Source organism: Phaseolus vulgaris, chromosome 11, assembly GCF_000499845.2.
Source record: "Phaseolus vulgaris cultivar G19833 chromosome 11, P. vulgaris v2.0, whole genome shotgun sequence".
Classification (NCBI taxonomy): domain Eukaryota; kingdom Viridiplantae; phylum Streptophyta; class Magnoliopsida; order Fabales; family Fabaceae; genus Phaseolus; species Phaseolus vulgaris.
Genome location: NC_023749.2, coordinates 7,643,051 through 7,668,823, shown reverse-complemented (window position 1 = coordinate 7,668,823; position 25,773 = coordinate 7,643,051). Strand labels below are relative to the sequence as shown.

Sequence of the window (25,773 nt, the reverse complement as noted above, 5' to 3'; positions counted from 1 at the left end):
CTAAGACTCTAATCTACCAAAGACTAATCCTAAAACTAAAAGAGGCACATGCATACACTTAGATTGAGATAGACCTACAAGTTCAAAATTTGACTCAAAGAAGGGTAAAAATTGAACTTACTCTATCAGAGGTTCTGATCGGGCAATCTTATAGGATTCACTGCCAGGAGTCCAATGACAGACTCCAATCGCCAACCTGATAAGCAAGGAGATCAGAATCTTAGAGAGAAGGGAGAGAAAAGGAAAAAGAGGAACAAAACTGAACTTACTCTATAAGAGATTCTGATCGGGCAATCTTATAGGATTCACTGTCAGGAGTCCAATGTTCGATCGCCAAACTGAAGCGAGGAGATCATAATCTTAGAGAGAAGGGAGAGAAAGGAAAAATGAAACTTTTAGAGAGATGGTGATTCTTTTAAAATGAAACCTGAATAACTGAATTTTCTATTTATATGTCATTTTCATTTTAATTATAAAATATTCAGGTATCATTTAAAATATACCACTTTTACTCTAAGGTTATTTTCTAAACCCTTACAATGGGCCCTGATGAGAGTGAGAAACATGAGTTTTATTTACGAGGCCTTGGTGGTTGTAGGTATTGCTATACTAGAAAAAAAAATGTCTTTTGATCATTAGTACATGACACAATCTCCAAAGGTGTGTTTGGATTAGAAAGAAAAGTTGAAGGAGTGGATTTGTAATGATTTGAGAGGAAAGTGAGGTTGTTTGGATTGAAATATGTTAGAGTAGATTTGTGAGAAAAGTTTATTGAAGTTTTTGAGTGATGGAATGATGGTGTAAAAAAATTTAATTTTTTAAAATGTGTAAAATGTAAATTTACAAATTTATCCTTACTTTTAAAAATATTTGAATAATAAAAAATAAAAAATTAATTTATATTTTTTATAATTAATAATAATATTATTATATAATAAATTTTTATATTTATTTTTATTATTTTTATTAACAATATTATTAAATATTTGATACAAATAAAATTAAGGATAATTTTAACTTTTTTTAATGAATATGTTTTTATTCTTTTGTGTGTTTTCATAACTCTATATAAATTATAAGCTAATTATGTAAGATCCATTAATCATGAAATTCTATTATAATTAAATTAATTACATATAATTGTTTACAATATCATACAATAACGTATAATAGTTACATATATAATAATTATGTATAATTTAATAATAGTTATTTTTTTAATAATTATAATATTAAAAAATTAAATAGATTACGCAATCCACATCATTCTTATAAGTACATCTGCAATAAATAAAAAATAAAATTAAAAATTAGATGCAACAATAAATAAAAAAAAGAAAAGATTAGATGAAACAATAATAATTCACATAAAATTTAAACTATTGTAGAAAGAAAGTAAAAAACTAAAATAAAAATATAGTCATATAGTTTCCATTTTTACTTTAAAGTTCATTATATTATTTAATGAACAAATTGAAAATTAATAACGGATTAACTATTTTAATTCAATAACTATTACATAAAGTTTTTGAAAAAAAATATCATAATTAACCATAAATAAGGGAAAAAGGCAATCTAAATGACAAAGCATGTCAAACAACAAACAATAGAAATTGAATAACATATTTTTCTTATTTTAGTTGACATAAATTGAGAATTGAGCAATATTGTGTTATAATGTCAACATATTTCAATTAACGTTGTACGTTAAGTCTTATAAAAAAAAAGGAAGTATAGTATTATTGTCCAAACACAATGATAAGAATAAAAGATTTTGATAAAACATTATATTTATTACAATTTTGTAGCAAAAGCAGAGTATGATCCGACCAACTATATTACCTTCCAAATTCAAATAAAAAACAGTTATTAAAAAACAGATGATTTATAACATTGAAAAAAAAAGAGTAGACCTTTGTACCTGATAATTACTTAAACTTCTATTATAAGTGGGTATATGTGAATCTGAATCAATAGTATCTAAGTTATGATTTGTCAATTTTTTTTCTCGTATATACTCTTTTAATCATGTTCCTGTACCGAAAGTGTATCATTTCAAACATCACTATTTTCAAAAGAGATGAACATTAAAAAATATTCATAATAAAAAAAGTTTGACTATATTATGTATGAAGAAAATAAATTAAAAACCTAAGCAACATAATCATTTCAAGACTGCTGATCAACAAATAACATATAGAAATAGACAATGATAATTGTTATCATGAGAGTTACAAATTTTATATGTAAAACAATTAAAATAAATAAATAAATATTTATTTATTATAGATATAATGAGAATCACAATTTTCACTTTTTATTTCATTTACTTTAATTTAAACTATTTTTTTTTAAATTCATTTTTGGATTCAAACAAAACATAAGAGAGATTTAAAAAAAAACAAAATCGTAACGGAACAAATTGGTTGTTCAATCCGTAGAGGAAATTAGGTGAGTATTGTATAAAAATAATTTCTAATTATAAGATTTAACTTTATAAAAGCAAATAACTCTAATTGTTAAAAAAAGACTGTATAATGTAGAGAGGGTTGCATGTCAGGGTGCTGCATATGTGCAGATATATACATAATAGGTGTGAATTTGTGAGCTGAGAAGAGAAAAAGAAGAAAAAGAAATGCTTACTAACAGAGTTCAACATAAGAGGCATCTGATCTGAAGCTTACGTCAACTGAGGATTATACCCTCTCTGTCTCTTTCTCTCTGTCAGACTCATTAATTACACTTTTAATTATTATTTTGTTCTGCTTTTGTTTTGGGTTCCAACCATACACCTCCTGCACCAGATCAGATCTTTTGCTTAACGGCAGTGATCATATCTCCATTTACCGATAAACTGAAAAGCCGGTCACATTCTTAACTCCGTTCCCATTGCGGTTACCGCAATCATTATTAGTGGCTGGATTCAATATTATGTCAGCTGTATTTGTGGATTTGTAAGTTCAATCATCAAATCACTCACTTATTACTCTTATCTAAACCTTGGGATTTGTTACTGACACTGCATAATTCATCATTTTCATCTTCTGCAATAACACAAACCACTGTAGTTACTATTGCAAACAAATCATTTTAAATCCCATTCTCCAATCTTCACAAACTTTCCTTAGCTTCCATATTTATTTTAAGACCAATAATTATATTCATTTATGATTAAGGTAAACAGGTTATGTTAAAAAAATTACATTTTAACATTTATTTATTATTTTAAAAAAAAAATTATTTTGATATTAACTAAAGTAAAAATATTCTTTAACATCTAAATAGTTTTTTTATTTAATAATCTATTTTTCTTGCAATTATAGCTTTCACTTTGTTTGAATGAGACAAAGAAAGTGAGAACGTAAATTATAAATAGTGGAAATAAAATGGAAATGGATAAAAATATTTAAATTGAATTATTTTGATTGAAAAGGGTAAACATATTATTTTTTATTTTTATAAATTTAAATTGATTTTTTTAATCGATATATTGGATTTTTTTTAAGTCTAATTGAATCCCTCTCTATATATATCAGTCTACCTCTTATTCGATTGTTTTTACTATTTGAAGAATAATACAAGTTATTTAAAATTTTAACACTTTCATTCAAAACTTTAACCATTATTCAAATATCTTTGTTTAAAATTGGGTAGCAAATACGTGAGATTTAACAATTCGAAGATTGAAAGAAGAACAGAAAATGCAAGTAAATATTATTAATCATTGTATTTTATGTGTTAATTTTATGTTCTTTTTATTCTTTATTTAACGAAAAGAAACAACGAGTACTTTAATTAAAATATTTTCGTTACAAATTAGCACAAGTGTATAAAAAGTAAAAAACTACAATCATTGAACTAAATCGATGAAAGCATCTGTATTCCATTAATTTTTAATCTAAAATATAATTACAAAATTGCATAAAAGTGATTAAATCAAGAGATTTTTTTTTTACCATCAAATAAAAATAATCAAGAGATTTAGTAAAACGAGTTAAAATGAAAAATAAAAATAAATTAAAGTATTAAAATTTTAAGCGTATAATCTAATTTTTTTTAAAAAAGTTTATCAAATCCTTGTCTTGGTTAAGGTTGAACTAAAATAAATTTGACTATGAAACTGATTATAATTAATATGGTTTGAATTTAAAACAAATATAATTAATATAGTATGATTCATGCCTAATTTTCCTTTATTTTTTATCATATATATTATTATATTTACCATTTTTTCTCTTATCTTTTTTCACTTTTTCTTACACCAATCCATCTCTGTAAACGACTAAATTATTGTTATTATCATCATTACAAAAACCATCTTTAAAAATATAGTTAAGTTTTGGGATTTTAATGTGATTATAGCAAAATTTTGTATTTATTGTCAATAATACTATCATTGTTTTACTTCTTAAAATAATAATAAAATTATATATCAGTAAACAGGCTGAAAAAATGTTCAGTTTGCTTGCTGTTTTTCCTACATAACTTGTTCCATTTTCCATAAAGAGAACTTCGTATTTTGGTGAAGTATGAGGACGAAGAAAGAGCCCACGGTGACAGAATCAAAAGACACTGACAGAACACGAGAGACGAGACAACGTTTGTTTGTTTACGAAAAATGAATGGCCAGGACTTGCCAGAATACTTCTAACTTTTATCAGTTAAAAAGAAAAGAAAAGAAAAAAACTTCTGAGTTAAACACTGTTACTGACAATGATTAACATCAAGAGTCTGTTTTACTGTGTCCATATGGAACATATATCTCTACCTGTGATGATCTTATCTTACACTGTTTTTGAACTCAATATATTTAATTCTACTCTATTTTCTTACATATCAGTTTCAGTATCTGCATCAAATAGGACATAAATGAAAGAAAAAGATGTATCAGTAGAGTGAGAGCATGTTTGATATAACTTGCTGATACAGTGAAACAAGTTGTATTTTGAAACATGAAGAATAGAATAGGAGTGATGAACTGCGTTTGAGAGTGTTGAATACAGTACAAAGCTACAAATCTTGTAGAAGTTGATTGATGTAATAGCCTCCTGAACACTGTAGTGCTTGAAAGGCTACTCTCATAATAATATGTGCTTTTCAACCTCAGATATTTAGATGAAGGTAAAACATATAAGAAAAAAAAATGTTACTAGTCTAATATTTATAGCTTTTTCTAGTTTCTCCAGAGAGGTTTTAATCATGAATATATATAGGACCATCATCATCATCATCTTTATTTTAGAAACCAAGATAAGAGTTTATTAATTTTCTATTTAACAAAACAAAATTAAGTGTAGTATATATATATGTATATATTTCATTTTAAGTTATCTTATTTTTATAAACTTATGCTTCTGTTTTTTATTTAATAAAAAATAATTTGAAAAACGATTATTGTTGGAATAGAAATAGAAGTTACTACAAAAGTAATCATATTTTACTTTTACCTAAAAAGTTACGTTTGCACCCCCGAATTAGAATCGCAAAATGCCAATTTCTTGTGAAACAAAATGTAAGCTTTTCAGAACCTCATGTTTTGAGTCACACACAGAGAATATGCAAAGTTTTGTATATTATTATAATTTATAAATATTTTGTAATGTATTCATATATTTGATAACTTTTGTTTTAATTAACTTCGTAAATATTAATTTACATTTATACTTATCCATATTAGATAATTTAATATATTAAAGAGTTAAATATATTTTTCATATATAAAATTGATTTTTTTAATTCACATTTTAATAAAAAAATTATTAAAATAGATTTTGACTATATATTTTTCTTTTTTATATAACAAACAAATATTCAATACCAATTATATTATAATTGTATAACATTTACATAATTATATCTCAACATAAATATATTTTGATAACTTTTTTATTATGAATATGTATGAAATTTAAATTTGACAAAAACCATGTAAAAATAAGGCATGAAAAATATATTTAAATTTATATTAAATAGTAGTACATATTTAACACTATATTAATTAATGATATCGTTCAAGTGGCTATATATGGAAACATACACTGGCCTATATGATTGGATTTATTTATTTCTATAAATGGTCATTCATTTTCTGCACAAGTTTTGAAAAAGAAAAAAAATAATCTTTGAAAAATATACAGGGTGGATTGACTTTCTTGTTTTGGAGCATGCGTGTAGATTTTTTCTCTGGGTTTGAAAATGTTTGCCCCACGCTAGGTGGGAGAGATAAAAGGTTAGTGTTGAGTGTTTTAGATGGATTTTAGTTTTCATGAAAAGAAGTTCTTCAATTACAGCTTCTTGGTTAAAGTGTGGAGCTTGTTGAGACAAGGTTTGAATATGTGTTAGTATGTTCAGTTCAAGGAACTTTAGATGATTATGGAGAGAACTTCTCTCTCCTTTTTAGGATTTATTATTATTGCATAACTTACTTTTATCCCAAAAAGTGAGGTTAAAGCTTTGGATGATAATTACAACACCATTATTACATGATTGAAACTGTTATTTTATTGCCAAGATACATACATGTTTCATGTTCTTGCCTCAAAATTTCAGGTTTAGGATGATGCAGAGAAGGGTGGAGGAGACAATGACAGACTCAGAAATACGAAGAAATAAAAAGATGGCAAGAAGCTGTGGAAAGTAGAGGGAGGAGGGACCACAGATGTTGGAGCCTCACCCAGCTTCACACATATTCTCACTCTCTCAACTTTCAAACCTAAAAAGTAAAAACAAAATTAAAAATAAATAAATATTTTATAAGAATAAAAAATAAAAAATAAAAAAAACACGTAACTTTATGTTAATTTAGACGTTAAAAGTAACGGCTGATAATCGCTTTTGCAATCATTGTAGCACTGCTTAACTTCACCCTTCTCACTTCACTTTCATTCATACCAACAACAACAACACTTCCCCAACCGGAATCTTCACACTTCCACTTCCCACCAAATCTCATCAACACTTCTTTTCGATCGCACCTAAGGTATTATAAACTACCCACTATGCTACTTCCTTCACCACTATACTATATCACAAACTTCTACTTCTTTTTTAGTATTGTTTTTGTAAGTAATTTTTGTCTTTCCCCCGTAAATTGAATGTGGTGTTGTGTTTCTTGTTCTTTGTTAATTTCAGCGTATGCACCACTCTCAAGGTGGTTCTTTCTTGTTAGTTTTTTTAAGGAAGCGTGGGTGAGTTGGTGGTGGTTGAACTTGGAAACCTCCTCTAGATCCGTTGGAGTTGGAGGGTGGATCAAAAGTTAGGGTTTCATTTGTTGTTGTGCTCTTACGTATCCCGTGAGAGCTTTAACTTGTGCCTGTTTTCTGCGAGTTATGTGAGTGAGTTCTTCATCTTCAATCTTACCGACATATAGATTAGGAGAATGTTATACTGTTCGTTTGGTAGTTGAAATAGTGTCACACGAGAGCAGGTAAGGAGGGCAAGTTAGCTTATGTATCTCTCCTGGTCTTTGTATTTTTTGCTTATTGCTAAATATAGTACAAATAGAAACGAGTGAGAAAGAGAAGGAACGCAAGTTGCCTTATTAATTTCACCATACAGAATAATAAATCAATCAACTCTATCTATTCTCGAAGCACAAGAAGCTCTATGTTTATCTGGCTTTTTTATGAATACTTTCATTCTCATGTCAAATTCTTGTTTTTTTCGTCTGAACTTTATTTACTGCAGTTTGAACTTTGTACCTATTTTGTCTGTAGTGTAATTACCGTTCTCAATTTAATTATTTTTTCGTTGAAATTATGTAGATAAGTACTGTTAGTTTATTTTATTACTACTATTGAAGTTATGATGTATGTGTTTGTTTTTGAATGGTTGTTTTTCTCTCTCTAATGCGTTTGTGAAAGGGTTTCTTTGGTGATCCTTTAGGCTTTGTTCGGAGTTAGAGAGTGGTTGGGTTAGAAGATTGGAATGAGCAGCTTAAGGCCTGAATTGCATGTTGCCCAACAACTTCGGCGGGACAAATTGAGGATCCAAAACAGTTCCCAACATTTGCAGGAGTTCCCTAGCAACCTAGAACAGTTATCGTTACACCCAGGTTTCAACTTGGATATTCTTCAAGTGAGAAATGTTCGAAACGGAAACATGCTCGACGAGGCCCTTTATTCATCGGATATGATAACTTTTTCCACTGCTTCGAATCCTTTATCTAATCCCAGAAACCCGTTGGAGTGTCAAGAGTTGATGATGGCTCAGTATGGTTCCACGTCCTTTCCTCATTCATCATCCCCTAAGGACCAACAATGTGGACCACGCCACTTGGGTTCTAATTGGATGGTGAATTATAACGAAAGCAATACCAACACCAACAACACCTTCTTCTCTTCTGACCTTAATAACAATGCTTCTGGTGAAATGGCCAATAGAGAAATTCAGAAGCAGTTAGGTGAAATGCATTACCCCCCTTCGTCTTCTTCACCTCCTCTTTACCATAATGCTTTGCAGGACATGGCTTATGGCGTTTGGGGAGGGAACCATGCTGAGCCTGTGCTTCATTATCAAGCAAACAGCGAGTTACGTTTTGGGGGGGCTAATTTATGGGCGAATAGTAGCGGAATGGGTTTCAAAAAGAATAATGAACAAGACATAAATCCTCATCAGGGTTTGTCACTGTCACTTTCATCAAACTCACAATCCAAGCCTTGTTTTGAAGAAGGGTCTGCATCAGATGACCCTACACAATATTCAAAGTCAGTGAAGTGCTCCATGAAGCTGAACGTGCTTTCAAACAACACTGTTTATCGAAATGTTGGCCCCCTCGGTCCTTTCACCGGGTACGCCACGATTTTGAAGAGTTCAAGATTCTTGAAGCCGTGTCAACAGCTGTTAGATGAGTGGTGCTGTCAATATGGTTCAAAGTCTGCGAGAGGAGGGGGTTGTGACGTTCCAGAGTGGGTCTCTCGAGATGTCAGTGCTGCTTCTATTTCAGCAGCTGCAGCTGCTGGTGATGCTCTTAATGTTGATGAAAGTGAAGGTGCTGCAAAAGGTGGTGGCAATTTGGGTGTTTCATCCTCTGTGTTGTATAGTTCAAATGAAAATGATAATACAAATAGCGCTGATGGCGGAGCCACGAGTAGCTTTTGTCTTTCTTCTCGGCCAGAGTGCCAAAAGAACAAGGCAAAACTACTGTACATGCAAGATGAGGTTGGTTTTTTCACTGCTCATGTAGTGTAATAGTAACCCTTCTGGCTTATTTGTGTTTCTTACTTTTTTGTCTTGTGTGTTTTTGGTATGTTTGTATGGCTAATGTCTGTCAGAGGTTTTTACTGTTTTGTAACATGAAAAAAAGGCCAAATGCTTTAAAACTTTCCTGTGCAACATGAGGTCATTTGGTGTCGGTTATTGTGGATGCAAAGCTCATGAAAAGTTAGCTTGCCAAAGTATTTACAACAAGGATTTACGTCCTCAGAGTGTGGGGAAAAACGAAAATATGCATATTTGTGTTGTTGTGTCGAATTGGTCAGTTATTTAATTTGAATGTGTTTCTAATTTTATATGGATTTTTTAGCGTTTTCTTATTGGTTTGAATAGTTTTGTTTATGCCAAATATTATTACAACCTGGTCTGTGGGTAATAAGGCTAGGCTATTGTTCTTTACAATTTGAGTTTATGGTAATGCTGTTACTTTGCTTCCATGAAGAGTGTTTGCCAGGTCTATTTTTTGTTTGTTTCGTGTCGTGTAGTTATTGTGGCTCTAATTCTTTTGCTTTGATTTTCATTTTTCACTGTTGGGTGGGGGCATTTGCTCATTAAATATTTTATTTTGACAAGCTAATTAAGAGGAGCTCATTCTTCTTTAATGATATACTGGTCCTTTCTTTAATTTCTTATTTTTACAAAAAAAATTCTGTCAATATATTTCCTTGTGTCATTTCTAATGTTTAATGTTCTTTACCTTATTTTATTATCCCTTCTTCGGTACAATTTTTTTTTATCTTGTCATTTTATTCTTTGTTAATATGGACTCTATCTCAGCGTATCTGTGACAATGTGCAGTCACACCATATAAAAGTCTTGGTAAACACCTTATCCAATTAATAATGAACTAAATTGATAAATAGGTTCTTTATAATTGCTTTTTAATGTATTAAGTAGTTAATTATTTAAATATTTAAAATAATGTGAAGAAATATGAACATGACAGGAGAGCTCTCTCATTGAATTTTTTCTGGCTTTTCTTTGTTCATTTTATATTTTTTTGAAGATTATTAGAGAACATCCAAACCTCTGTTTCCATGCTTGCTAATACTTTCTTTCTCCACAAAATAATAGCGTTTCATACATAAATAATTGTTGCTTAGCAAGTAAAAGTTTCAACTATGTTCTCTACAAAATAATTGCGTTTCATGCATACTAAGTAATAATTGTTGCTTACATAAAAGCTTTGAAATATATTCTTCACTCACGTGCATATGTTCACCTGCACACTGCAGTGTACTCACTTAGATGTTGATGTATCCTACATACAAGCTTTTCTAGTTACTTTTGAAATAAATATTCAGAAATTCTATCAACGCAAGTCTTAATGTACTCAAACAGGTTTGATCATACTGTTTTTTCTGTACTGCATTTGGTAGGATCCTGATTTAGCTATTAATGAGGGAATATAGGATACGATAAATTGCTTAATTTACTGTTGGAATTTATGTAGTTTTGGACTACTGTGTTCTAATAGTGGAAATGAATTTTGTTGCTCAAAATGTCTGGGATTCGCTTCTTGTCCAAAAACTATCTTATAAATCCATGTAGGTGTCTATGCCTATGCATGAATAGATTGCTTGATAACGTTTCACCTGTGTGCATTCCACTTTCTGAAAGTTCTTTGTTTATTCCAAAATCTCTAAACAAAGTGTCTGAGGGATTATCCTACCTGGTTGCTATTGTTCAAATTGGTGGGTTATTAGTGGTTAGTTTTTTTGTCATGTACTTCAACACACTTTTAATAATTTTACCTAAATAATTGTGGTTGTTAGAACAATATTAAAATATCTTATTATTATATATTGTACACCTTTGCTTTACCAAGCTTGCCACAGCTCAATAATGATGAAGTAGGGGCGTGTTTGTTTTATGGTTTAAAATAGTATAATTTTGGCTTATACTCATTCTGGTTGAAATATATGGGCATGCTTTTAAAGTTGCTGTTGATTTTGTTGCACTGAGTCATGATAGGTTACTAGGAGATTCAAGCAATACCATCAACAAATGCAAATGGTTGTTCAATCATTCGAGACAGTAGCGGGTCTTAGTTCGGCTACTCCGTATGTCTCCTTGGCTCTTAAGTCAGTATCCAAACACTTCAGATGTTTAAAAAATGCTATCTCAGATCAACTGAAGCTTACATGTGAAGTCTTGGGAGAGGACTTTTCATTGCCAACCACAAGTAATGGTGGTAAATTTGACAATAATATGGCAAGGCTAAGGTGCATAGATCAAAGTTTTCAGAAACACAAATCTCTGGGGGCTAACATAAACTTTCTTGAGCCCCAACAACACGTATGGAGGCCCCAGAGAGGCTTACCAGAACGATCAGTGGCAATTCTTAAAGCTTGGCTATTTGAGCATTTTCTTCATCCGTATGTCTTCTCTCTGTGTATGAAACTATGGATTTTTCTGTTTGCTCAGAAGAAGGAAAGTGAGATTGAATTATGATTTTCATTTTGCTGTTCAATTTCATTTCAGGTACCCTACGGACACTGATAAACACATGTTGGCTACCCAAACAGGTCTTTCAAGAAACCAGGTGGGGGTCTACTACTTTTGAATTCATTATTGTGTCTATATAGTCCTTGAGCTATTTGCTTGATTTAATTTGTGTCTTTGACATGCTCTTTTGGTGGCTTCTTAGTGGGTCCTATCAGTGGGCCAAACATAGTCAAATATTTGCTAATTCAAATTCCAAGTTTTAATTAAATTAGTGAGGAAACTTGTTCTTTGTGTTTTTCATTCTCAGGCTTTTAGGCCGACACATACGTTTTTAGTGCATCACGTTTCATTTTGCTTCTTTTTTTCAATTTTTTGTTTTGAAGCAATATGTTAAAGTGAACATTTGTTTTCTCATTTATTTACTTCTCTGACAGTAGTGAAAACAAATTTAAACAATGCTATTTTTGAAGATTTTAATATGGGTATGCATATAAGGGTTGAACCACCCTTAAGTGGTTCCTGTTATTCAATCATTTTTGCTGATAAAAAAAAGGGTATACATATAAAGGGAATTTGAGAAATAAAGTGCTATCTGAACCTCACCTTACGGAGATATTAGTACATGGTCTGGACCAGAGATTTGTTTCGTACAAATTTGCATGTAGTCACACATTTTAATCTAAGAGATTTAGTAAATTATCATGTAAGGACTAGTCAGGATCATCTGTCCTTCACCATGTAATAATATCCACACCTTAGGGATAGTTGTGAAAAGTGTTTTCTTTTGTTGTTTTGGTTTATAGGAGTTTCCCATATTTGTAGTGTAAACGATCTAAACCCCACCCACTTGTAACATGAAAAGACTGAAATTTATGCTTCCTACATTTAAAGCTTTGGAATGTGTAAATGTCAGTTTGCATGGTTGGAGTTGGTGTTCAAACATGCTTTTTATGGCCTTCTACACAATCCATTAAGGGATGTAATCTGTGGAAAAGACAAATTGCATTGTTTATTTAAGAGGGTAAAAGAATTGAATTTTTCTTCTAGTTAAAATCAATTCATTACCATTATGGCTTCATTTTTGTACAATTAGGTATCCTTTGCAAGCTAGCTTATATGTACTTTTACTTCCAGAAACTTGGAATAACAGTGTAATTGGTAATTTGAATAACAATGTAACTGAAACGTAATTGCTAGCTAGCTGATATATATTTTTACTTTTAGAAGCTTGGAATAACAGTGTAACTGCAACGTAGGTGTCAAATTGGTTCATAAATGCTCGAGTGCGTGTGTGGAAGCCAATGGTTGAGGAAATACACATGCTCGAAACAAAGGGTGCAGCAGAACCCCGCCAAGCCTCTAATAAAAATGACCAGGTAGCTTCTGCATCTGAAGGTAGCAACCAGCCCAAATCAGATCACCAACCTGTGAGCAGGTTTGGCACGCAGGCATCATCACATGCAATCCATGACAATCAATTTCAGTGCTTGGAAATGGGGTCATCATCCTCAGCAGGAAACGAGGAACACATTGGAATGAATGAAGTCCAATGGAGTCAAGAGAAGAGGTCAAAACTGGAATGCCAGATTGCTACCACACCAAATATGGATGGGACAGTGATGGGGTTTATGCCGTACAGAAGAGGTGGACTTGAGGCTGGTGGTCTTGGATCTGTGTCACTCACTTTGGGTCTTAGGCATAGTGTTGAAGGTGTACAACAGCAACAACTGCAGCAAGAGGAGGATCTTAGGCGTCAGTTTGGAGGGCACATGATCCATGACTTTGTGGGCTAGTTAGATATTTGTCACGAGGGAAGGAATAAGAATGGGTCAAGGGAATGGGGACCCTTTGGTAGCTAAGTAACGTGCCGTGAATGAGGCAAAAAAGGAGTTTTGTATACATTTGCTTGGTGAGGAAAGGGAGAGGTGGGGTTATGGTGTAAGCTGTTTTTTACCTTCAAATTTTTGCTTTTGTGTTGGGGAAATTGTGTGAACTGAGATTGGGTGGCTAACCTTACAACATTGGCAAGCAGTGGTCAATATTAAACTTGCAAAGATAGTGAAGAGCAGGAAGGTCAAGTATTCCTGCATGCACATTTCTGTAATATTTAACTTATGTGATTTGGGCTACTTATGAAAAGAAGAGAGAAAAGAACAGCAGCAATATTTATACAAATAAATTCTTCTCCTGTACCCATTCCTTACTATTTTCTTTTTTCTGTTTCACCTTTTGTGGACACACTATTCAGGGTGTGTATGATAAAGTTTCTATGTTTATTTATATGCAATGAGAAAAACCTTAATAGGTAAGTAATGAAATCATGTTCTCGTAAACTGCAAGTTGCCCTTATTGAAATTTGAGTATGATGATATTCTGGATTGTATTGCAAAAGATTAATGACGATGCTAGAGTTCTGCATAAGAGTTCTACATGATATTGGGATTTTTAATTCACCATCTAAAAATATTGTCTAGGTTTAAAGCTTTTACTTCTTCACACATGCTATTTTTGCGAATAAGAATATCATCATATCATCACTATATACAAATTATTTTAAAATAAAAATAATTAATTGTTATAATAATTAAATTAAAGATTATTTTAAAAGTTAAAAAATATTAATTTTTATTGTAGATAAATAATTTTTAAATTAATATCTAATTAGTTAAAATTTAATAATTAATTAGATATCAATTTAAAATTTATTTATTAATAATAAAAAATAATAATTTCTTTAACTTTTAATATTTTCAATTTAATTATTGTAACAATGAATTATATTTTATTTTTATTTAATAATTTTTTTTAGTAATACAGAATTTATATTTATTGTTTTTTTTTACATGTGTTAATTTTTTTATCAAATTATTCATTCATCATACCACATGTCATTATTGTTCTGTTATAAAATGAAATATCTATATTAATTATTAGTTTTTAAATTAAAACAAAATTTAAAAGAACATCATAACATGAGGGCAGCGGTGCTCAGAGGATTAGGAATTCTTGTTATGTCTTAAGTGTTGCTTATGTAACAGGTATTGTTTTTCATGTTTTTTTTACAGTATGTTTGGATCCATTTATGTATTGTTCATGCAGAAAAAAAAAAAAGCAAACAACCTTTATATATATAATTTTATTCATATAAGAATAATTAATATTAATTTTATTAATATTAATGATGATTTTTATAATTATTATTATTACGAAAAAGTTAATATATTTTAAAAAATAAATGAGTATTTAAAATTTGGATAAGAATTTTTTTTGTGTATGTTTAAAATTTAACAATATTATGATATATATATATATATAACCTAATATAATACAAATTAAATTATATAATATAAACTATTTTAATTAACTAAAATGTATTTTAAATTAATTAATATTTTATTTTTCTATTTTTTATATACTGGTAAATTTGTAATCTTACAATTTACACCATTAAAAATAATTTAAAATATTTTTTATAACTATAGTATCACTCACATATTTTAATAAATTTTTATCACACATTTACTCTAACATACTTTAATCCAAACACACTTAGCTTTCTTCACACTTTCTTCTCAAATCCTCATACTTCCACTATTCCACTTTTTTACACCCTCAACTTTCTACTCTCCAATCCAAACAAAGCATAAAAACATGCTTAATTAGCAAGGAAAATGAACATCTTTGAATAATTCAAATTTACTTGTGCCATTTACCCTTTGTTTGATAGTGGGAGAAGTTACCAGAAGAGAAATGCCTAGTTGAGAATAGAAGTAAAGTGAAATGAAATATAAGGTTTGTTTTAAAGAATTTTTCTCTAAGCCCTGTTTGAAAAAAAAAAGTAATAAGGTGAAACTAATATATACAAGTTAAAAACAAAATTTTCATAAAACTATAAGGGAGTTTTAAAAAAAAAATTTGTCTGTGTATAAATTAATTTTAATTTCTATAAAAATTAATTTTTTATTTTTTATTATTCTTTCTTAAAAGTGTTTATGAAAAAAATTGTTCAAACAAGTTCAAATAGAAATAGAATAAAGTTGTAAATAAAAAACTGCTTGATTTAAGAAAAGAACGGAACGGAAATAGATCAAATTAAAATTTAGTTAATTATCCCTAAGACTTTTAGTTGTTTTGATGCACATATAATCTATTGAACAATTTTAGAAGTGTTATTCCACTTGGAGTCCGTTTGATAGGTTTAACATATCGCATATGAATTAACCCAACTTCATCATGCCACATAATATCAGAGCAAGGATATGATTTACCCTATATTTAGATTAATATATAAATGTGAGTGCTAAGTATTAAAATATTAAGCGTGCAATCTAAAACTAGGGAACAAGAGAGAGTGGATCATATAAACTAAAGTGGACATACATAGCTAGCAAGGGCACTGGTCCACCTTTGGATCTATTCCATTTTTCTTTTTCGGTTGGTGTTTGAACCTTTTGGTATGTATGAGTTTGGTCGCTTGAAGCAGTTTTTAGGCTTCTAGTTCGGGTAGCATTTTGATTTGATTAGTTTGTTAAGCTTAGCTAGTTGTTGATTTTTGTTCTCTTTGTATAATGGTTGAACCACTCCTGAAGTGGTTTGCATTTATTTAATCGTTATTGCTGATAAAAAATAAGTAAATACTCATAAGGGTGAATTTAAAATATTAATTGAAACATATAAATACTAAATATTAGTCAAATATATTATAAAATACTAAAATACATATTCGACATGAAATTGTAAAGAAAATAAAATTATTATTGTTTTAGTACTTAAACATGACTTAGAAGTTGATGAGAATGGTAATTTAAATATTTTTTTTTTCTTTAATCCTCTGAAATTTTTTTTAAGAGTAAATTGTTATGGAGTTTTGAGTTTCAAAATAGATAATATTTTGAATTTGATAATTGATCCTAACGATGTTATTTCAACGAACTTAAAGTTGAATTATTGACATTATCTACGAGAATAGAAAAATGACTTCAAAGACGAACTCTTGTTCTCTTAACTAGGAAAATGAAAAAGTAATTTTAAAGATGAGCTCTTGTTCTCCTTTTATTTTTTATTTCGGGCTTGTTTTGGTACTCTTTATAGTCTGACATTACTTTAAGAGTTGAGACCAAGGATAATTTAAATATACATTTCTCGTTTAATTGTTTGAGACGTTTTTAAAGATAAAATCGTAATAAATTGTTTAACTCTAAAGCGGACAAATATGTCAAATGTAATGATTAACTCAAACAATATTATCACAACAAACTTGAAGTGAGAACAAGTATTATAATGTGATATCTTTATACATGTTAAGTATTATTATAAATGAAATTTCAGCATGTTTACAAGATTTATTTGTATTGATTGGCTTTAAAATTATATCTAAGATCAACTCAATTTAATAAAAAAATTGTTTTTTCATTCCTTTTTCATGTTTAAGTTTATTTGGTCCGATTTCTGGTTTGGATTATAGCGTGAAAGCTCTTAATCAAGACTGGAAGACTAATAATATTTTTAATTTCAATTGAATGGTTTTCTTGAGAGTAATGGAGTACTTAACCTTGAAACATAATGAAATTAACAAAACTAGCATCATGATCAATTTTGACAGAATAATGAATAGGGGAATTTTCCTCATTTAGATTGAACAAATAAAGGTACAAAGACAAAACGAATGTTTTTACGGCTAATTTGGTTTTGATTTCAAGTACACTGTAACTTTTTTTTTAATTTAGAATTAACAAGATATATATTTACTAAAATTTTTGCTATGTTGGAAAGGCAATTTATGTTGCTTTGCAAGATGACAGGGAGAGCAAACATTTTCATGATTGAAATGTATATCACTGTGAATTTTGGTTAAATGTTTTAAGACCTTATTCGAAGGATGACCCATCCTACAATGTCAAATATCATGTTTTTCAGCAGTTTTGAAAACAACTTCATTAAGCATGGAGTAAATAAGGCTATCTTTTTTATATGCATACATGTGATAAAGCCCATCCTCGATTTCAGCTTGACCAATCGTCTTCAAGGTAAGTTTCTCCTGTATCTGACAAACATCATGTGTAAAAACAATTTGACACTTCAAAGATTTCATTTTCTTTGCACAGATATTATGTTTAGCATGAATTCAGATATATACAAAACGTCATGCAAAATAGTATCTTTGGTTAAAAAAATAGTTCCAGCAAAAGGTGAAGTGACATTTTGATTGTTAGGGAGCTTAACCCTTACTAGTTTTATTTTGTAGTAATTTTTGAAAGCAGAGATGGAACAAACCACGTGATTTGTGGCTCCGGTATCAAGAATCCAGTAACTCATACGTTTTTTACCTATGTTGTTGTCTGCTGTCGAGGAGTCTCCTATGGTGTTGTTAACAACCTTTTCTTTTCCTTTTAATTTTGAATCATATCTAGAAGATGTTGAAGTTGTTCATAATTGATAACTTTAAAGCTTTGCTCATTGACAACGTCATTGGGTTTGTGTTTTCCTCTCTCGCTCTCATAGTCTCCATCTTCTTTAGTAGGGCTTGCATTGTAGTTATCCCTCTATTTCATCCAGGGCGGGAACCCATGCTTCGAGTAATACTCGTCAGTGGTGTGGTTCATTTTGTGACGAAATGAACACTTCTTTCCATAGCCTTTTCATCTTCCTTTTTTCGTAGTTGCGCCATCCTTTCCCACGATCAATGGCTTTAATGGTTCTTTGATATTGTTGATGAGTGCTATTGGCTAAAATCTTTGTATCAATTCCTATACTTTCACTTAATTGTCTTTCTTGTTGTAGAATGAAAGAGAAAAATTTGTTAAACCCGACAAATGTTCTGTTAATAGGATTTGTGTTTTGACAGCATTTTAAGCTTCTCCCAAACCTTTCAAGAAACTCATAACGCGCTCTGAATTTCTATAACCTGCCATGATCTTCATCATATCGCAACTACATTTCAATTTACAAGAACAGTTCGGTAATGGCCGTAAAGAATCTAATTCTTCCTGCAAGGTTTTGGAGTCATTATAATATTTTGTGATGCTTCTTTTTCTCTACTTAATAAAATTTATTTCTTGCAAAAGATCAGATACTCGAAATTGATTGTTTTTTTAGAACTTCTCTTTGAGATCTTCCCACTTCGCATGATCAATATAAACGATGCTTTGTACAATTTGTGTTGAGATGCGGTGTGCGATCCATGAGATAACCATAACGTTGCATCCCTCCCATGCTTCATATTCCTAAAATGTCTCTTATTTATTTCATTCTTTATTTTGGTATAAAAAAAATTATTTCCTGTATTAATATGATATTAACTAACAATTGAAAGTTTATGGTTCAATCCTTAAAAATTTTGATCTGTGGTTAAGTGACAATCTTGAAAATGATTAAGAACATTTGAAAGAAATGGTTGGAAGATTGACAATCAAACACAATTGATCAAACAACGTCTTCTTTATTTACTATCAATTCAACTCATCTTATTAGAGCCAGCAATGATGAAGCAACAAATGTAGAGTTACAAACATACCAACTCATCATGATTATCAAAATGAAGACGTACGTACATGAAACCACCATGGTTTGCATCATACGATTCCCCTAAAGTACTTTTTTGCCGCTGGTAATTTCATAAACTAAAATATGAAAATATGAGACTTTAATCTTAATTCAACATCATAAAACCACTCAATAAAATGTTTACATCCACTTATATATTATAAAAGACTTGAATCTCTAGTCGATTGGATCTCCAACAAATACATATTATATATCTTACTAACACACATATCTAGCATTCATAACTCATCAAACACTCCAAGACTCGTGCACATATACAGCCACATGAAGCATCTTAGTCTACTAAATAACATTTATTTTCCTCCCTGACCAGGTGTACCATAATCCTTCCGAGGGATGTAATGGTGATTAAACTCCTCACTGATTGTACGTTGGCCAGATCCAGGTTTTCCATACTCCTTTCGAGGGATTTGATGGTGACCATTATCATCAGATTTATTGCTCAGTTCTCCCTTCTCCGATTTGGTCATGAATTTCTTCCTATCTGTAGCCACAGAAGAGCTTGCCAGAAGCATCAACACTAGCAGTGTAATAACCACAACCTTCATTCTCTTCAACGTTAAGTGGATCAATTTGCTTTAGTCATAGGCAGAAACAGTTAGGCAGTACTATTTACATATAAGAGGGAAATTAAGAATGAGTTATACAAAAACACACATATTCAAGAAGCATGTTCAGTTAATAACTTACCAGAAGATGCTATATATGTACCCTTTTGTGTGATCTTACATGGAGAAGAGAAAGAAGAAGGATGAAGCAGCTTAAATAGGGGCAGATGGAATGAAATTAAATGTGAGATAGGGAAATGGGATGTGAGTATTAAATAATAGCATGGTGGGGTTGAAACCATTGACGTTGAGGAAAAGATTAAGTGCGATGCCCATTAAAATTGTTAGTAAAACAAATTTAATGGTGATATTCTGGTCTGTTTTTCTATGTGGTCTAAATAGGGAAATTCCACACTAATTGAGGAGCATTGGACATGTAGGTTGAATTAATTAGATGGTCATTTCGAAAATGTATGTGGTCTGTCCAACTTGATTGAATGTTGTTGGGGAACACAGTAGAATAATATTATTTTTTTCAAATCTACCTCATTGAAATGACCACCAATAAGAACGCTTTCACTGTTAAGGTTATTTTAATATTTTGAAATAATAATGTTTGTAACTAATGGATTGACGCTTGGAGAAATCTGTGGTTTAAACGTTGATAAGGATGTAGGATTTTTTTTATCTCCAATATTGGATATTTCGTGTGTGTGTGTATATATATATATATATATATATATATATATATATATATATATATATATATATATCAGAGAAATTAATTCAGAATTCCTCATAGCTTGATCAGATTGAAACTTATGATAGCAAGTTTCAAAATGAAAACTGAAAAACAAAGAGCAGAAGATAAAAGGTTCACAAAAGCAAAAAAAAATGTAAGAGAAACAAAGAATATTTTATTGAAAATAATCTTTGAAAGATTACACATATATTATTTATCCCAAATAACAGAGGAAAGAAAAGAAATTTATAGAAAGGAAATCATAGTGGTATAAATCAGCAACTACTACCACACTAACAAACAAGTACAAATGTCACACTTAAAAAAAATTTCAAATAAAAATTAATATTAAAAATAATAATAATTAGTTGTTATATAGTGTAAATTAGATACTAGAGATTAAAAAAATTATTAATATATAAATTAATTTTTATTATATCTATAAATAGTTTATAAATGGGTATCTAATTAGTTACCAATTATTTCAATAATTAGTAGTTAAAATCTTGGTAACTAATTAGATTTCAATTTAAAAATTATTTATTTATAATAAAAATTAATTTAAAATATAAATAAATTTTTTAACCTCTAAAATAATATATAATTTAATTAATATAATAACTATTTTTTTTAAATTAATTTTTATTTAATAACTTTCCAGTAGTATTAATAATGCCTCAAATTGGGAGTACAAATTAAACACTCATAGCTCCGAACATATATTTTTAAACACAATTATAGGTAGACCTTTTGTGACAATGTTCGCAAGTTCCAAGTTAAATGATATGGAAAGAAGGTTGAGCATACAACAGAGGATATTTTTCCCTCACAATGCATAACTTGATTAGAGAAAATTTGAATAGTTGTCTAATTATCACACTAAAGTAAAGTTGGACTTTTATAATTAACTTTTAGGTTATCAAAGAGATACATTAATCATCGTAACTCACATATGGTTGTATTAAGCTTCAACAAAATTTCTTGAAACTCTAGGTTCCTTCATAGACTGCCAAGATATTTGTGAATTTTCAAAGTAGATAATATAACCAATAACAAACTATCTAGTATCAATGCATCCAGTTCAATCTGAATCAATGTAACATTTGAGTTGAGCTTCACTATTTGTAACAAGAAATAGACCTTTTTCCCGAAGTTTGTTTCAAATAATGTAGAATTCTCATGGCAGCTTGTTGAATGAACGTTTGTTGGAGCATACACAAATTGTGATAGAAATCTAGCCACAAAATCTAGAAAATAAGGAGAATAAATACTTAGAGTTTTATTCAAATACTTATTTTGGTGGAAAGATTTGAAGGAGTTTGGGGATCGAAGGGCTTGGAACAGAATTTTGGAATTTTGATGATGCTTTCTTTTGGAAGATTAGTAATGAGAAGGATATTTGTTTTTGGAAGGATAATTGGGCAAATGTGGTGTTTTGAAGAACGTGTTGTTGGAGATCCCACATCGACTAGAGATTAGAGTCTTTCAGAATATATAAGTGGGTGCAAACCTCACCTTATTGAGCCGGTTTTATGAGGTTGAGTTAGACTTAAAGTCCACTTCTTAACATGGTATCAGAGTCATTTTCAAGCCTATCCTAGCGAGTATTTGTTGGGTTTATCAGGCCACCCGCTATCGGGCCGTTATCGGACCACCCATAACATATATCTCTACGCACGAGTTGGTAGCCTCGGCGTGAGGGGGTGTGTTGGAAATTCAAGGGATGAGGCCTGACGTGGGAATTGAGGATAGCTTGGTGTGGAAGGATGGGGAGTTCTTAAGGTACTTGGTAAACTCTTCCTATGTTGTTTTAAGGAAGGGTGTAGAGGGGGGAAATAAGTATTTTTTTTTACAGGTTTGGAGGTGTAAAGCTTTGCCCTCAGCTCAAGTCACTGCTTGGAGGGTGTTGTCTAATAAGATTACTATCAGGACTAATTTGGAAATGCGTGGGGTTGTGGTCGAAAGTCTCTTGTGTAGTTTGTGGGGATAGAAGAGGATACATGTTGTCATTTGTTCTTTGAGTGTAAAATAACTTGGCTCGTTTATAGTTAGTGTTGTGCTTGGCTTGGAGTGGAATCTGTGGATCACAATGAATCATGTTATCATTTTTTACATTCTAAGTTCGGTAGAGCCTCTGAATCTATTAACAATGTTTGGGGAGCGATTTAGATTGCTGTAGTAAGTGAGATTTGGAAGCATATGAACAAAGTTATCTTTAAAGGTGGTGTGATTGACGATTAATAAATATTTACTCTTGTTCAATTGAAGGTTTGGTTGTGGGTCACCTCCAATGCATCCTCATCTTTTTTCTCTTATTCTAATTGATGTCTTGATCATTTGATTTGTATGAATAATTGATGTATTTCTGCAGTGTTGGTGTGTCCCTTTTTTTTTGTTTTTTGGGGGTTTACAGGAGCTTTGTTAATTTTTGGTAGCAGGTTGTCTTTGTACTATTAGGGGGAGGCTTAGAAAGTTCCTTTTAGATTTGTATAAGGGTTGGACAATCCCTGATGTGGTTCACATTAATTTATTGGGTCTAATTGAACTTTTGTAGGCCCAATAAAGAAGACAACTCTAGGAGAAAAAAAAATGTACATCTTTTTTATCAACAAGAAAGAATAAATAAATGTGAACAACTTCGGGAGTGATCTAACCCTTATACATATTGAAAAGGAACTTTCTAAGCCTCCCCTTAAGAAAAAAACTTTAACATCCTACCAACAACTAACGAAACACTACCAAACACCCAAACAACAACAAAGTTACTAACCAACAACTCAAAAACATCACTAAACTAACCTCATACAAACCAAATGATCAAGACACCAGTCAGAATAAAAAATATATTCATTCATGTACATAATATATCAAAGAAGACATCACACCATGAAAGATACTAGAGCCTTGGTGAGAGGACAAAAAGAATATTCAAACTCAGCTGGCTTCAACAAGACCAAGTCAATATCTTTTAGGGCTGGACTTTAGTTTAAATAGTTGTATAAATTAGTTTACAATTTTATTTGGGTCATGTATTGGGCCTTGGTTTTAATTTGGGTATTGTATTTGGACTAATAGAAGAGTGATTGCATATAATAATAAAGTAGATGCATATTATAAGTGACTCTCCACTTGACATGAGAAACATGAGACATAACATAAAAAACATGAAGTTCATATGACTCTTCCGCAGTGTAGATAATCTCTAATTAATAGGTGACATTTGTTAACCTCTCATTTAAGAAGAATCTTTCAAATAAAAGGAAGACACTTACATAATAATTGAAACATTATTTAATTATTATAATTTTATTTATTTAATTAGATTTTTTTATAATAAAAAAAACAAAGAAAATATTCTTTAAACATAGGTACCCTACAAAGCGTCACATAAATGTAGCTGACTTATGGATACCAACCCCAGTAATTCATGCATACAAATATTAATTATAGACATGAGGCACGAACTATGAGGATTTGCATCATATAAATGACACTTTATAACGTAGTTCCCCAACAATTATTCCATGCATTGCTATGCACGTATACAACTTAGTAGTTAGTAGCAACGTAGACATACATATGTATATGTATGACATATCAAACATATAAATTGCAATACCACACAATAATTGTACAACCATTTATATATATATATAATCATCCTTCATGTTCTAAGCATTTCCTTCGGGGGGGGCAAATTCACCAAAGTCCTTGCGAGGGATATCATGATGACTTACTGTACGTTCACCTGGTCCACCTGTTCCAGGACTTTGATGGATAATAACATCACTGTAGCTGTTCAGAGGGATTTGATGTTCATCATTATTACCATTACTGTGTTCTTGCATGTTCACCACCAAACTCATCTTATTCATCGCCATACAACAACTTGCAAGCATCACAAGAACTGTTAGTGCAATTACCACTACCCTCATTCTCATATTTCTTCCTCACTCTTCAACACTGGCTAACTGCACAATTAATTACTTAATTAGCCACACAGAAAAAATTATGTGAGTTCTTGACATAAAAGCAAATATATATATATATATATATATACACACACGTAGAACACTCCGCATGCATGCTAAATATGTTGAGGAAAATAAATAAATTGTTGATTACAACAGCACAGAGTATATGTATGTATGTATGGTTTTAAATGAAGAAGACGAAGGGAGAAATAATTAGTGAGTATAAGGTTACGCATAAAGCTAATTGTACTTTTTTGAAAAACAAGCTGAGTATTACTTTGGTTAACGCACCAGATATAGTATGTGGCTTTGAGATTTGTATGATTTAACACGAAGAAAGAAGGAGGTTGAAGCTACTTAAATAGGGCATAGCTAAGCATGGAATGATAATGATAATATAGTGGTGGGTTGTCACCAATGACGTGTGAGGCAATGTTAAGTGCGATGCCCATTGATTTTGGTAACGAAACCAAGAAAATGATGACATGTTTTGTCCATATTTCTTTGTGGTTTAAATAGGGAAAATCCACCTAATGCTAGGGCATTGCCAATATAGGTTATAGAGTAGCCAATTTGGTATGATGATTTGTTCGTTTTAATGGTCTGACCAACTTGCTTGAATTGTGGGAAACACAGTGAGATGAAGAATCATATCAAATCTACCTCAATGAAAAGAAAAGGTGAAATAGAATTTAAAAGAGTTATGATTTCAAATTTAGCACTTTTATCTTTATCGGCAAATTGATTAACACTGTATTTGGATGAAAGGATGCACTTGTCTTTGTCTTTGTTTCAAGGCTTCCACCGTTGAGGAAGATGAATCTAAGGGGATATTTCTTGATATCATTAACAAGAACAATTTGATGAATGAGATTTGTCATAAAGTAACGGACACTAAAAAAAAAATGTTTATTAGAATGACCAAATTTGGATCTATGAAAAATCTACGCAAAATAGTATTTATCATGGGCATAATATTAATAGGAATTTTGAAACTAATGTACTTGACGTAAAAATATTGACAGGTGCGGACAATACATGATATATGTTTTTTGCGTAGGTCAAGAGTGTGCTTAACCTATAAAGTGTTGACAAATTTATGTAGCGTGAGTTTAACCCACGAAAATGCCACACAATCTTTAAATAAGCGTGGACTAAGCCTTCTATTGCCCATGTTGGCCAAAAATTAGCGTGAGCTTAGCCTTCAAGATGTCCACACAGTTTTAAAGTAAGGTGAGTTTAGCCATAAAAGCACACACTCTTTAAATAAAAATGGACTAAGCCT

General features: G+C 30.7%; 1 protein-coding gene and 2 long non-coding RNA genes across 6 annotated transcripts; 1 reads left to right on the top strand and 2 right to left on the bottom strand.

Annotated features, from left to right (window-relative positions):
* Positions 1-6,827: 6,827 nt before the first annotated feature.
* Positions 6,828-13,853, top strand: LOC137825521 (BEL1-like homeodomain protein 8). 4 transcript variants are annotated; one of them, XM_068631215.1, is made up of 6 exons: positions 6,854-6,979; positions 7,132-7,330; positions 7,885-9,159; positions 11,188-11,591; positions 11,698-11,758; positions 12,918-13,853. In XM_068631215.1, the coding sequence occupies exons 3-6, from the start codon at positions 7,927-7,929 to the stop codon at positions 13,452-13,454; spliced, it is 2,235 nt and encodes a 744-aa protein (XP_068487316.1). In that variant the 5' UTR covers positions 6,854-6,979; positions 7,132-7,330; positions 7,885-7,926; the 3' UTR covers positions 13,455-13,853. The 4 variants fall into 4 exon arrangements, with proteins under 4 accessions (XP_068487330.1, XP_068487307.1, XP_068487316.1 ...); XM_068631222.1 differs by having other exon boundaries at positions 7,132-7,334; XM_068631229.1 differs by lacking the exon at positions 7,132-7,330 and having other exon boundaries at positions 6,828-6,979; positions 7,863-9,159.
* Positions 13,854-19,291: 5,438 nt separating this feature from the next.
* LOC137825514 (uncharacterized) lies at positions 19,292-20,032 on the bottom strand. The gene is made up of 2 exons (XR_011083307.1): positions 19,915-20,032; positions 19,292-19,800 (listed from the first exon to the last, which is right to left on the bottom strand). It is a non-coding gene; the product is annotated as an uncharacterized lncRNA (long non-coding RNA).
* Positions 20,033-23,987: 3,955 nt separating this feature from the next.
* LOC137828289 (uncharacterized) lies at positions 23,988-24,845 on the bottom strand. The gene is made up of 2 exons (XR_011083850.1): positions 24,780-24,845; positions 23,988-24,485 (listed from the first exon to the last, which is right to left on the bottom strand). It is a non-coding gene; the product is annotated as an uncharacterized lncRNA (long non-coding RNA).
* Between the last annotated feature and the right edge of the window lie 928 nt (positions 24,846-25,773).

Bases quoted from the DNA above. Each gene is read 5' to 3' on its own strand.
- LOC137825521 (XM_068631229.1), top strand. From the start codon at position 7,927: ATGAGCAGCTTAAGGCCTGAATTGCATGTTGCCCAACAACTTCGGCGG. The intron at 9,160-11,187 runs GTTGGTTTTTTC...GAGTCATGATAG, and splicing joins TACTGTACATGCAAGATGAG to GTTACTAGGAGATTCAAGCA. The intron at 11,759-12,917 runs GTGGGGGTCTAC...ACTGCAACGTAG, and splicing joins CAGGTCTTTCAAGAAACCAG to GTGTCAAATTGGTTCATAAA.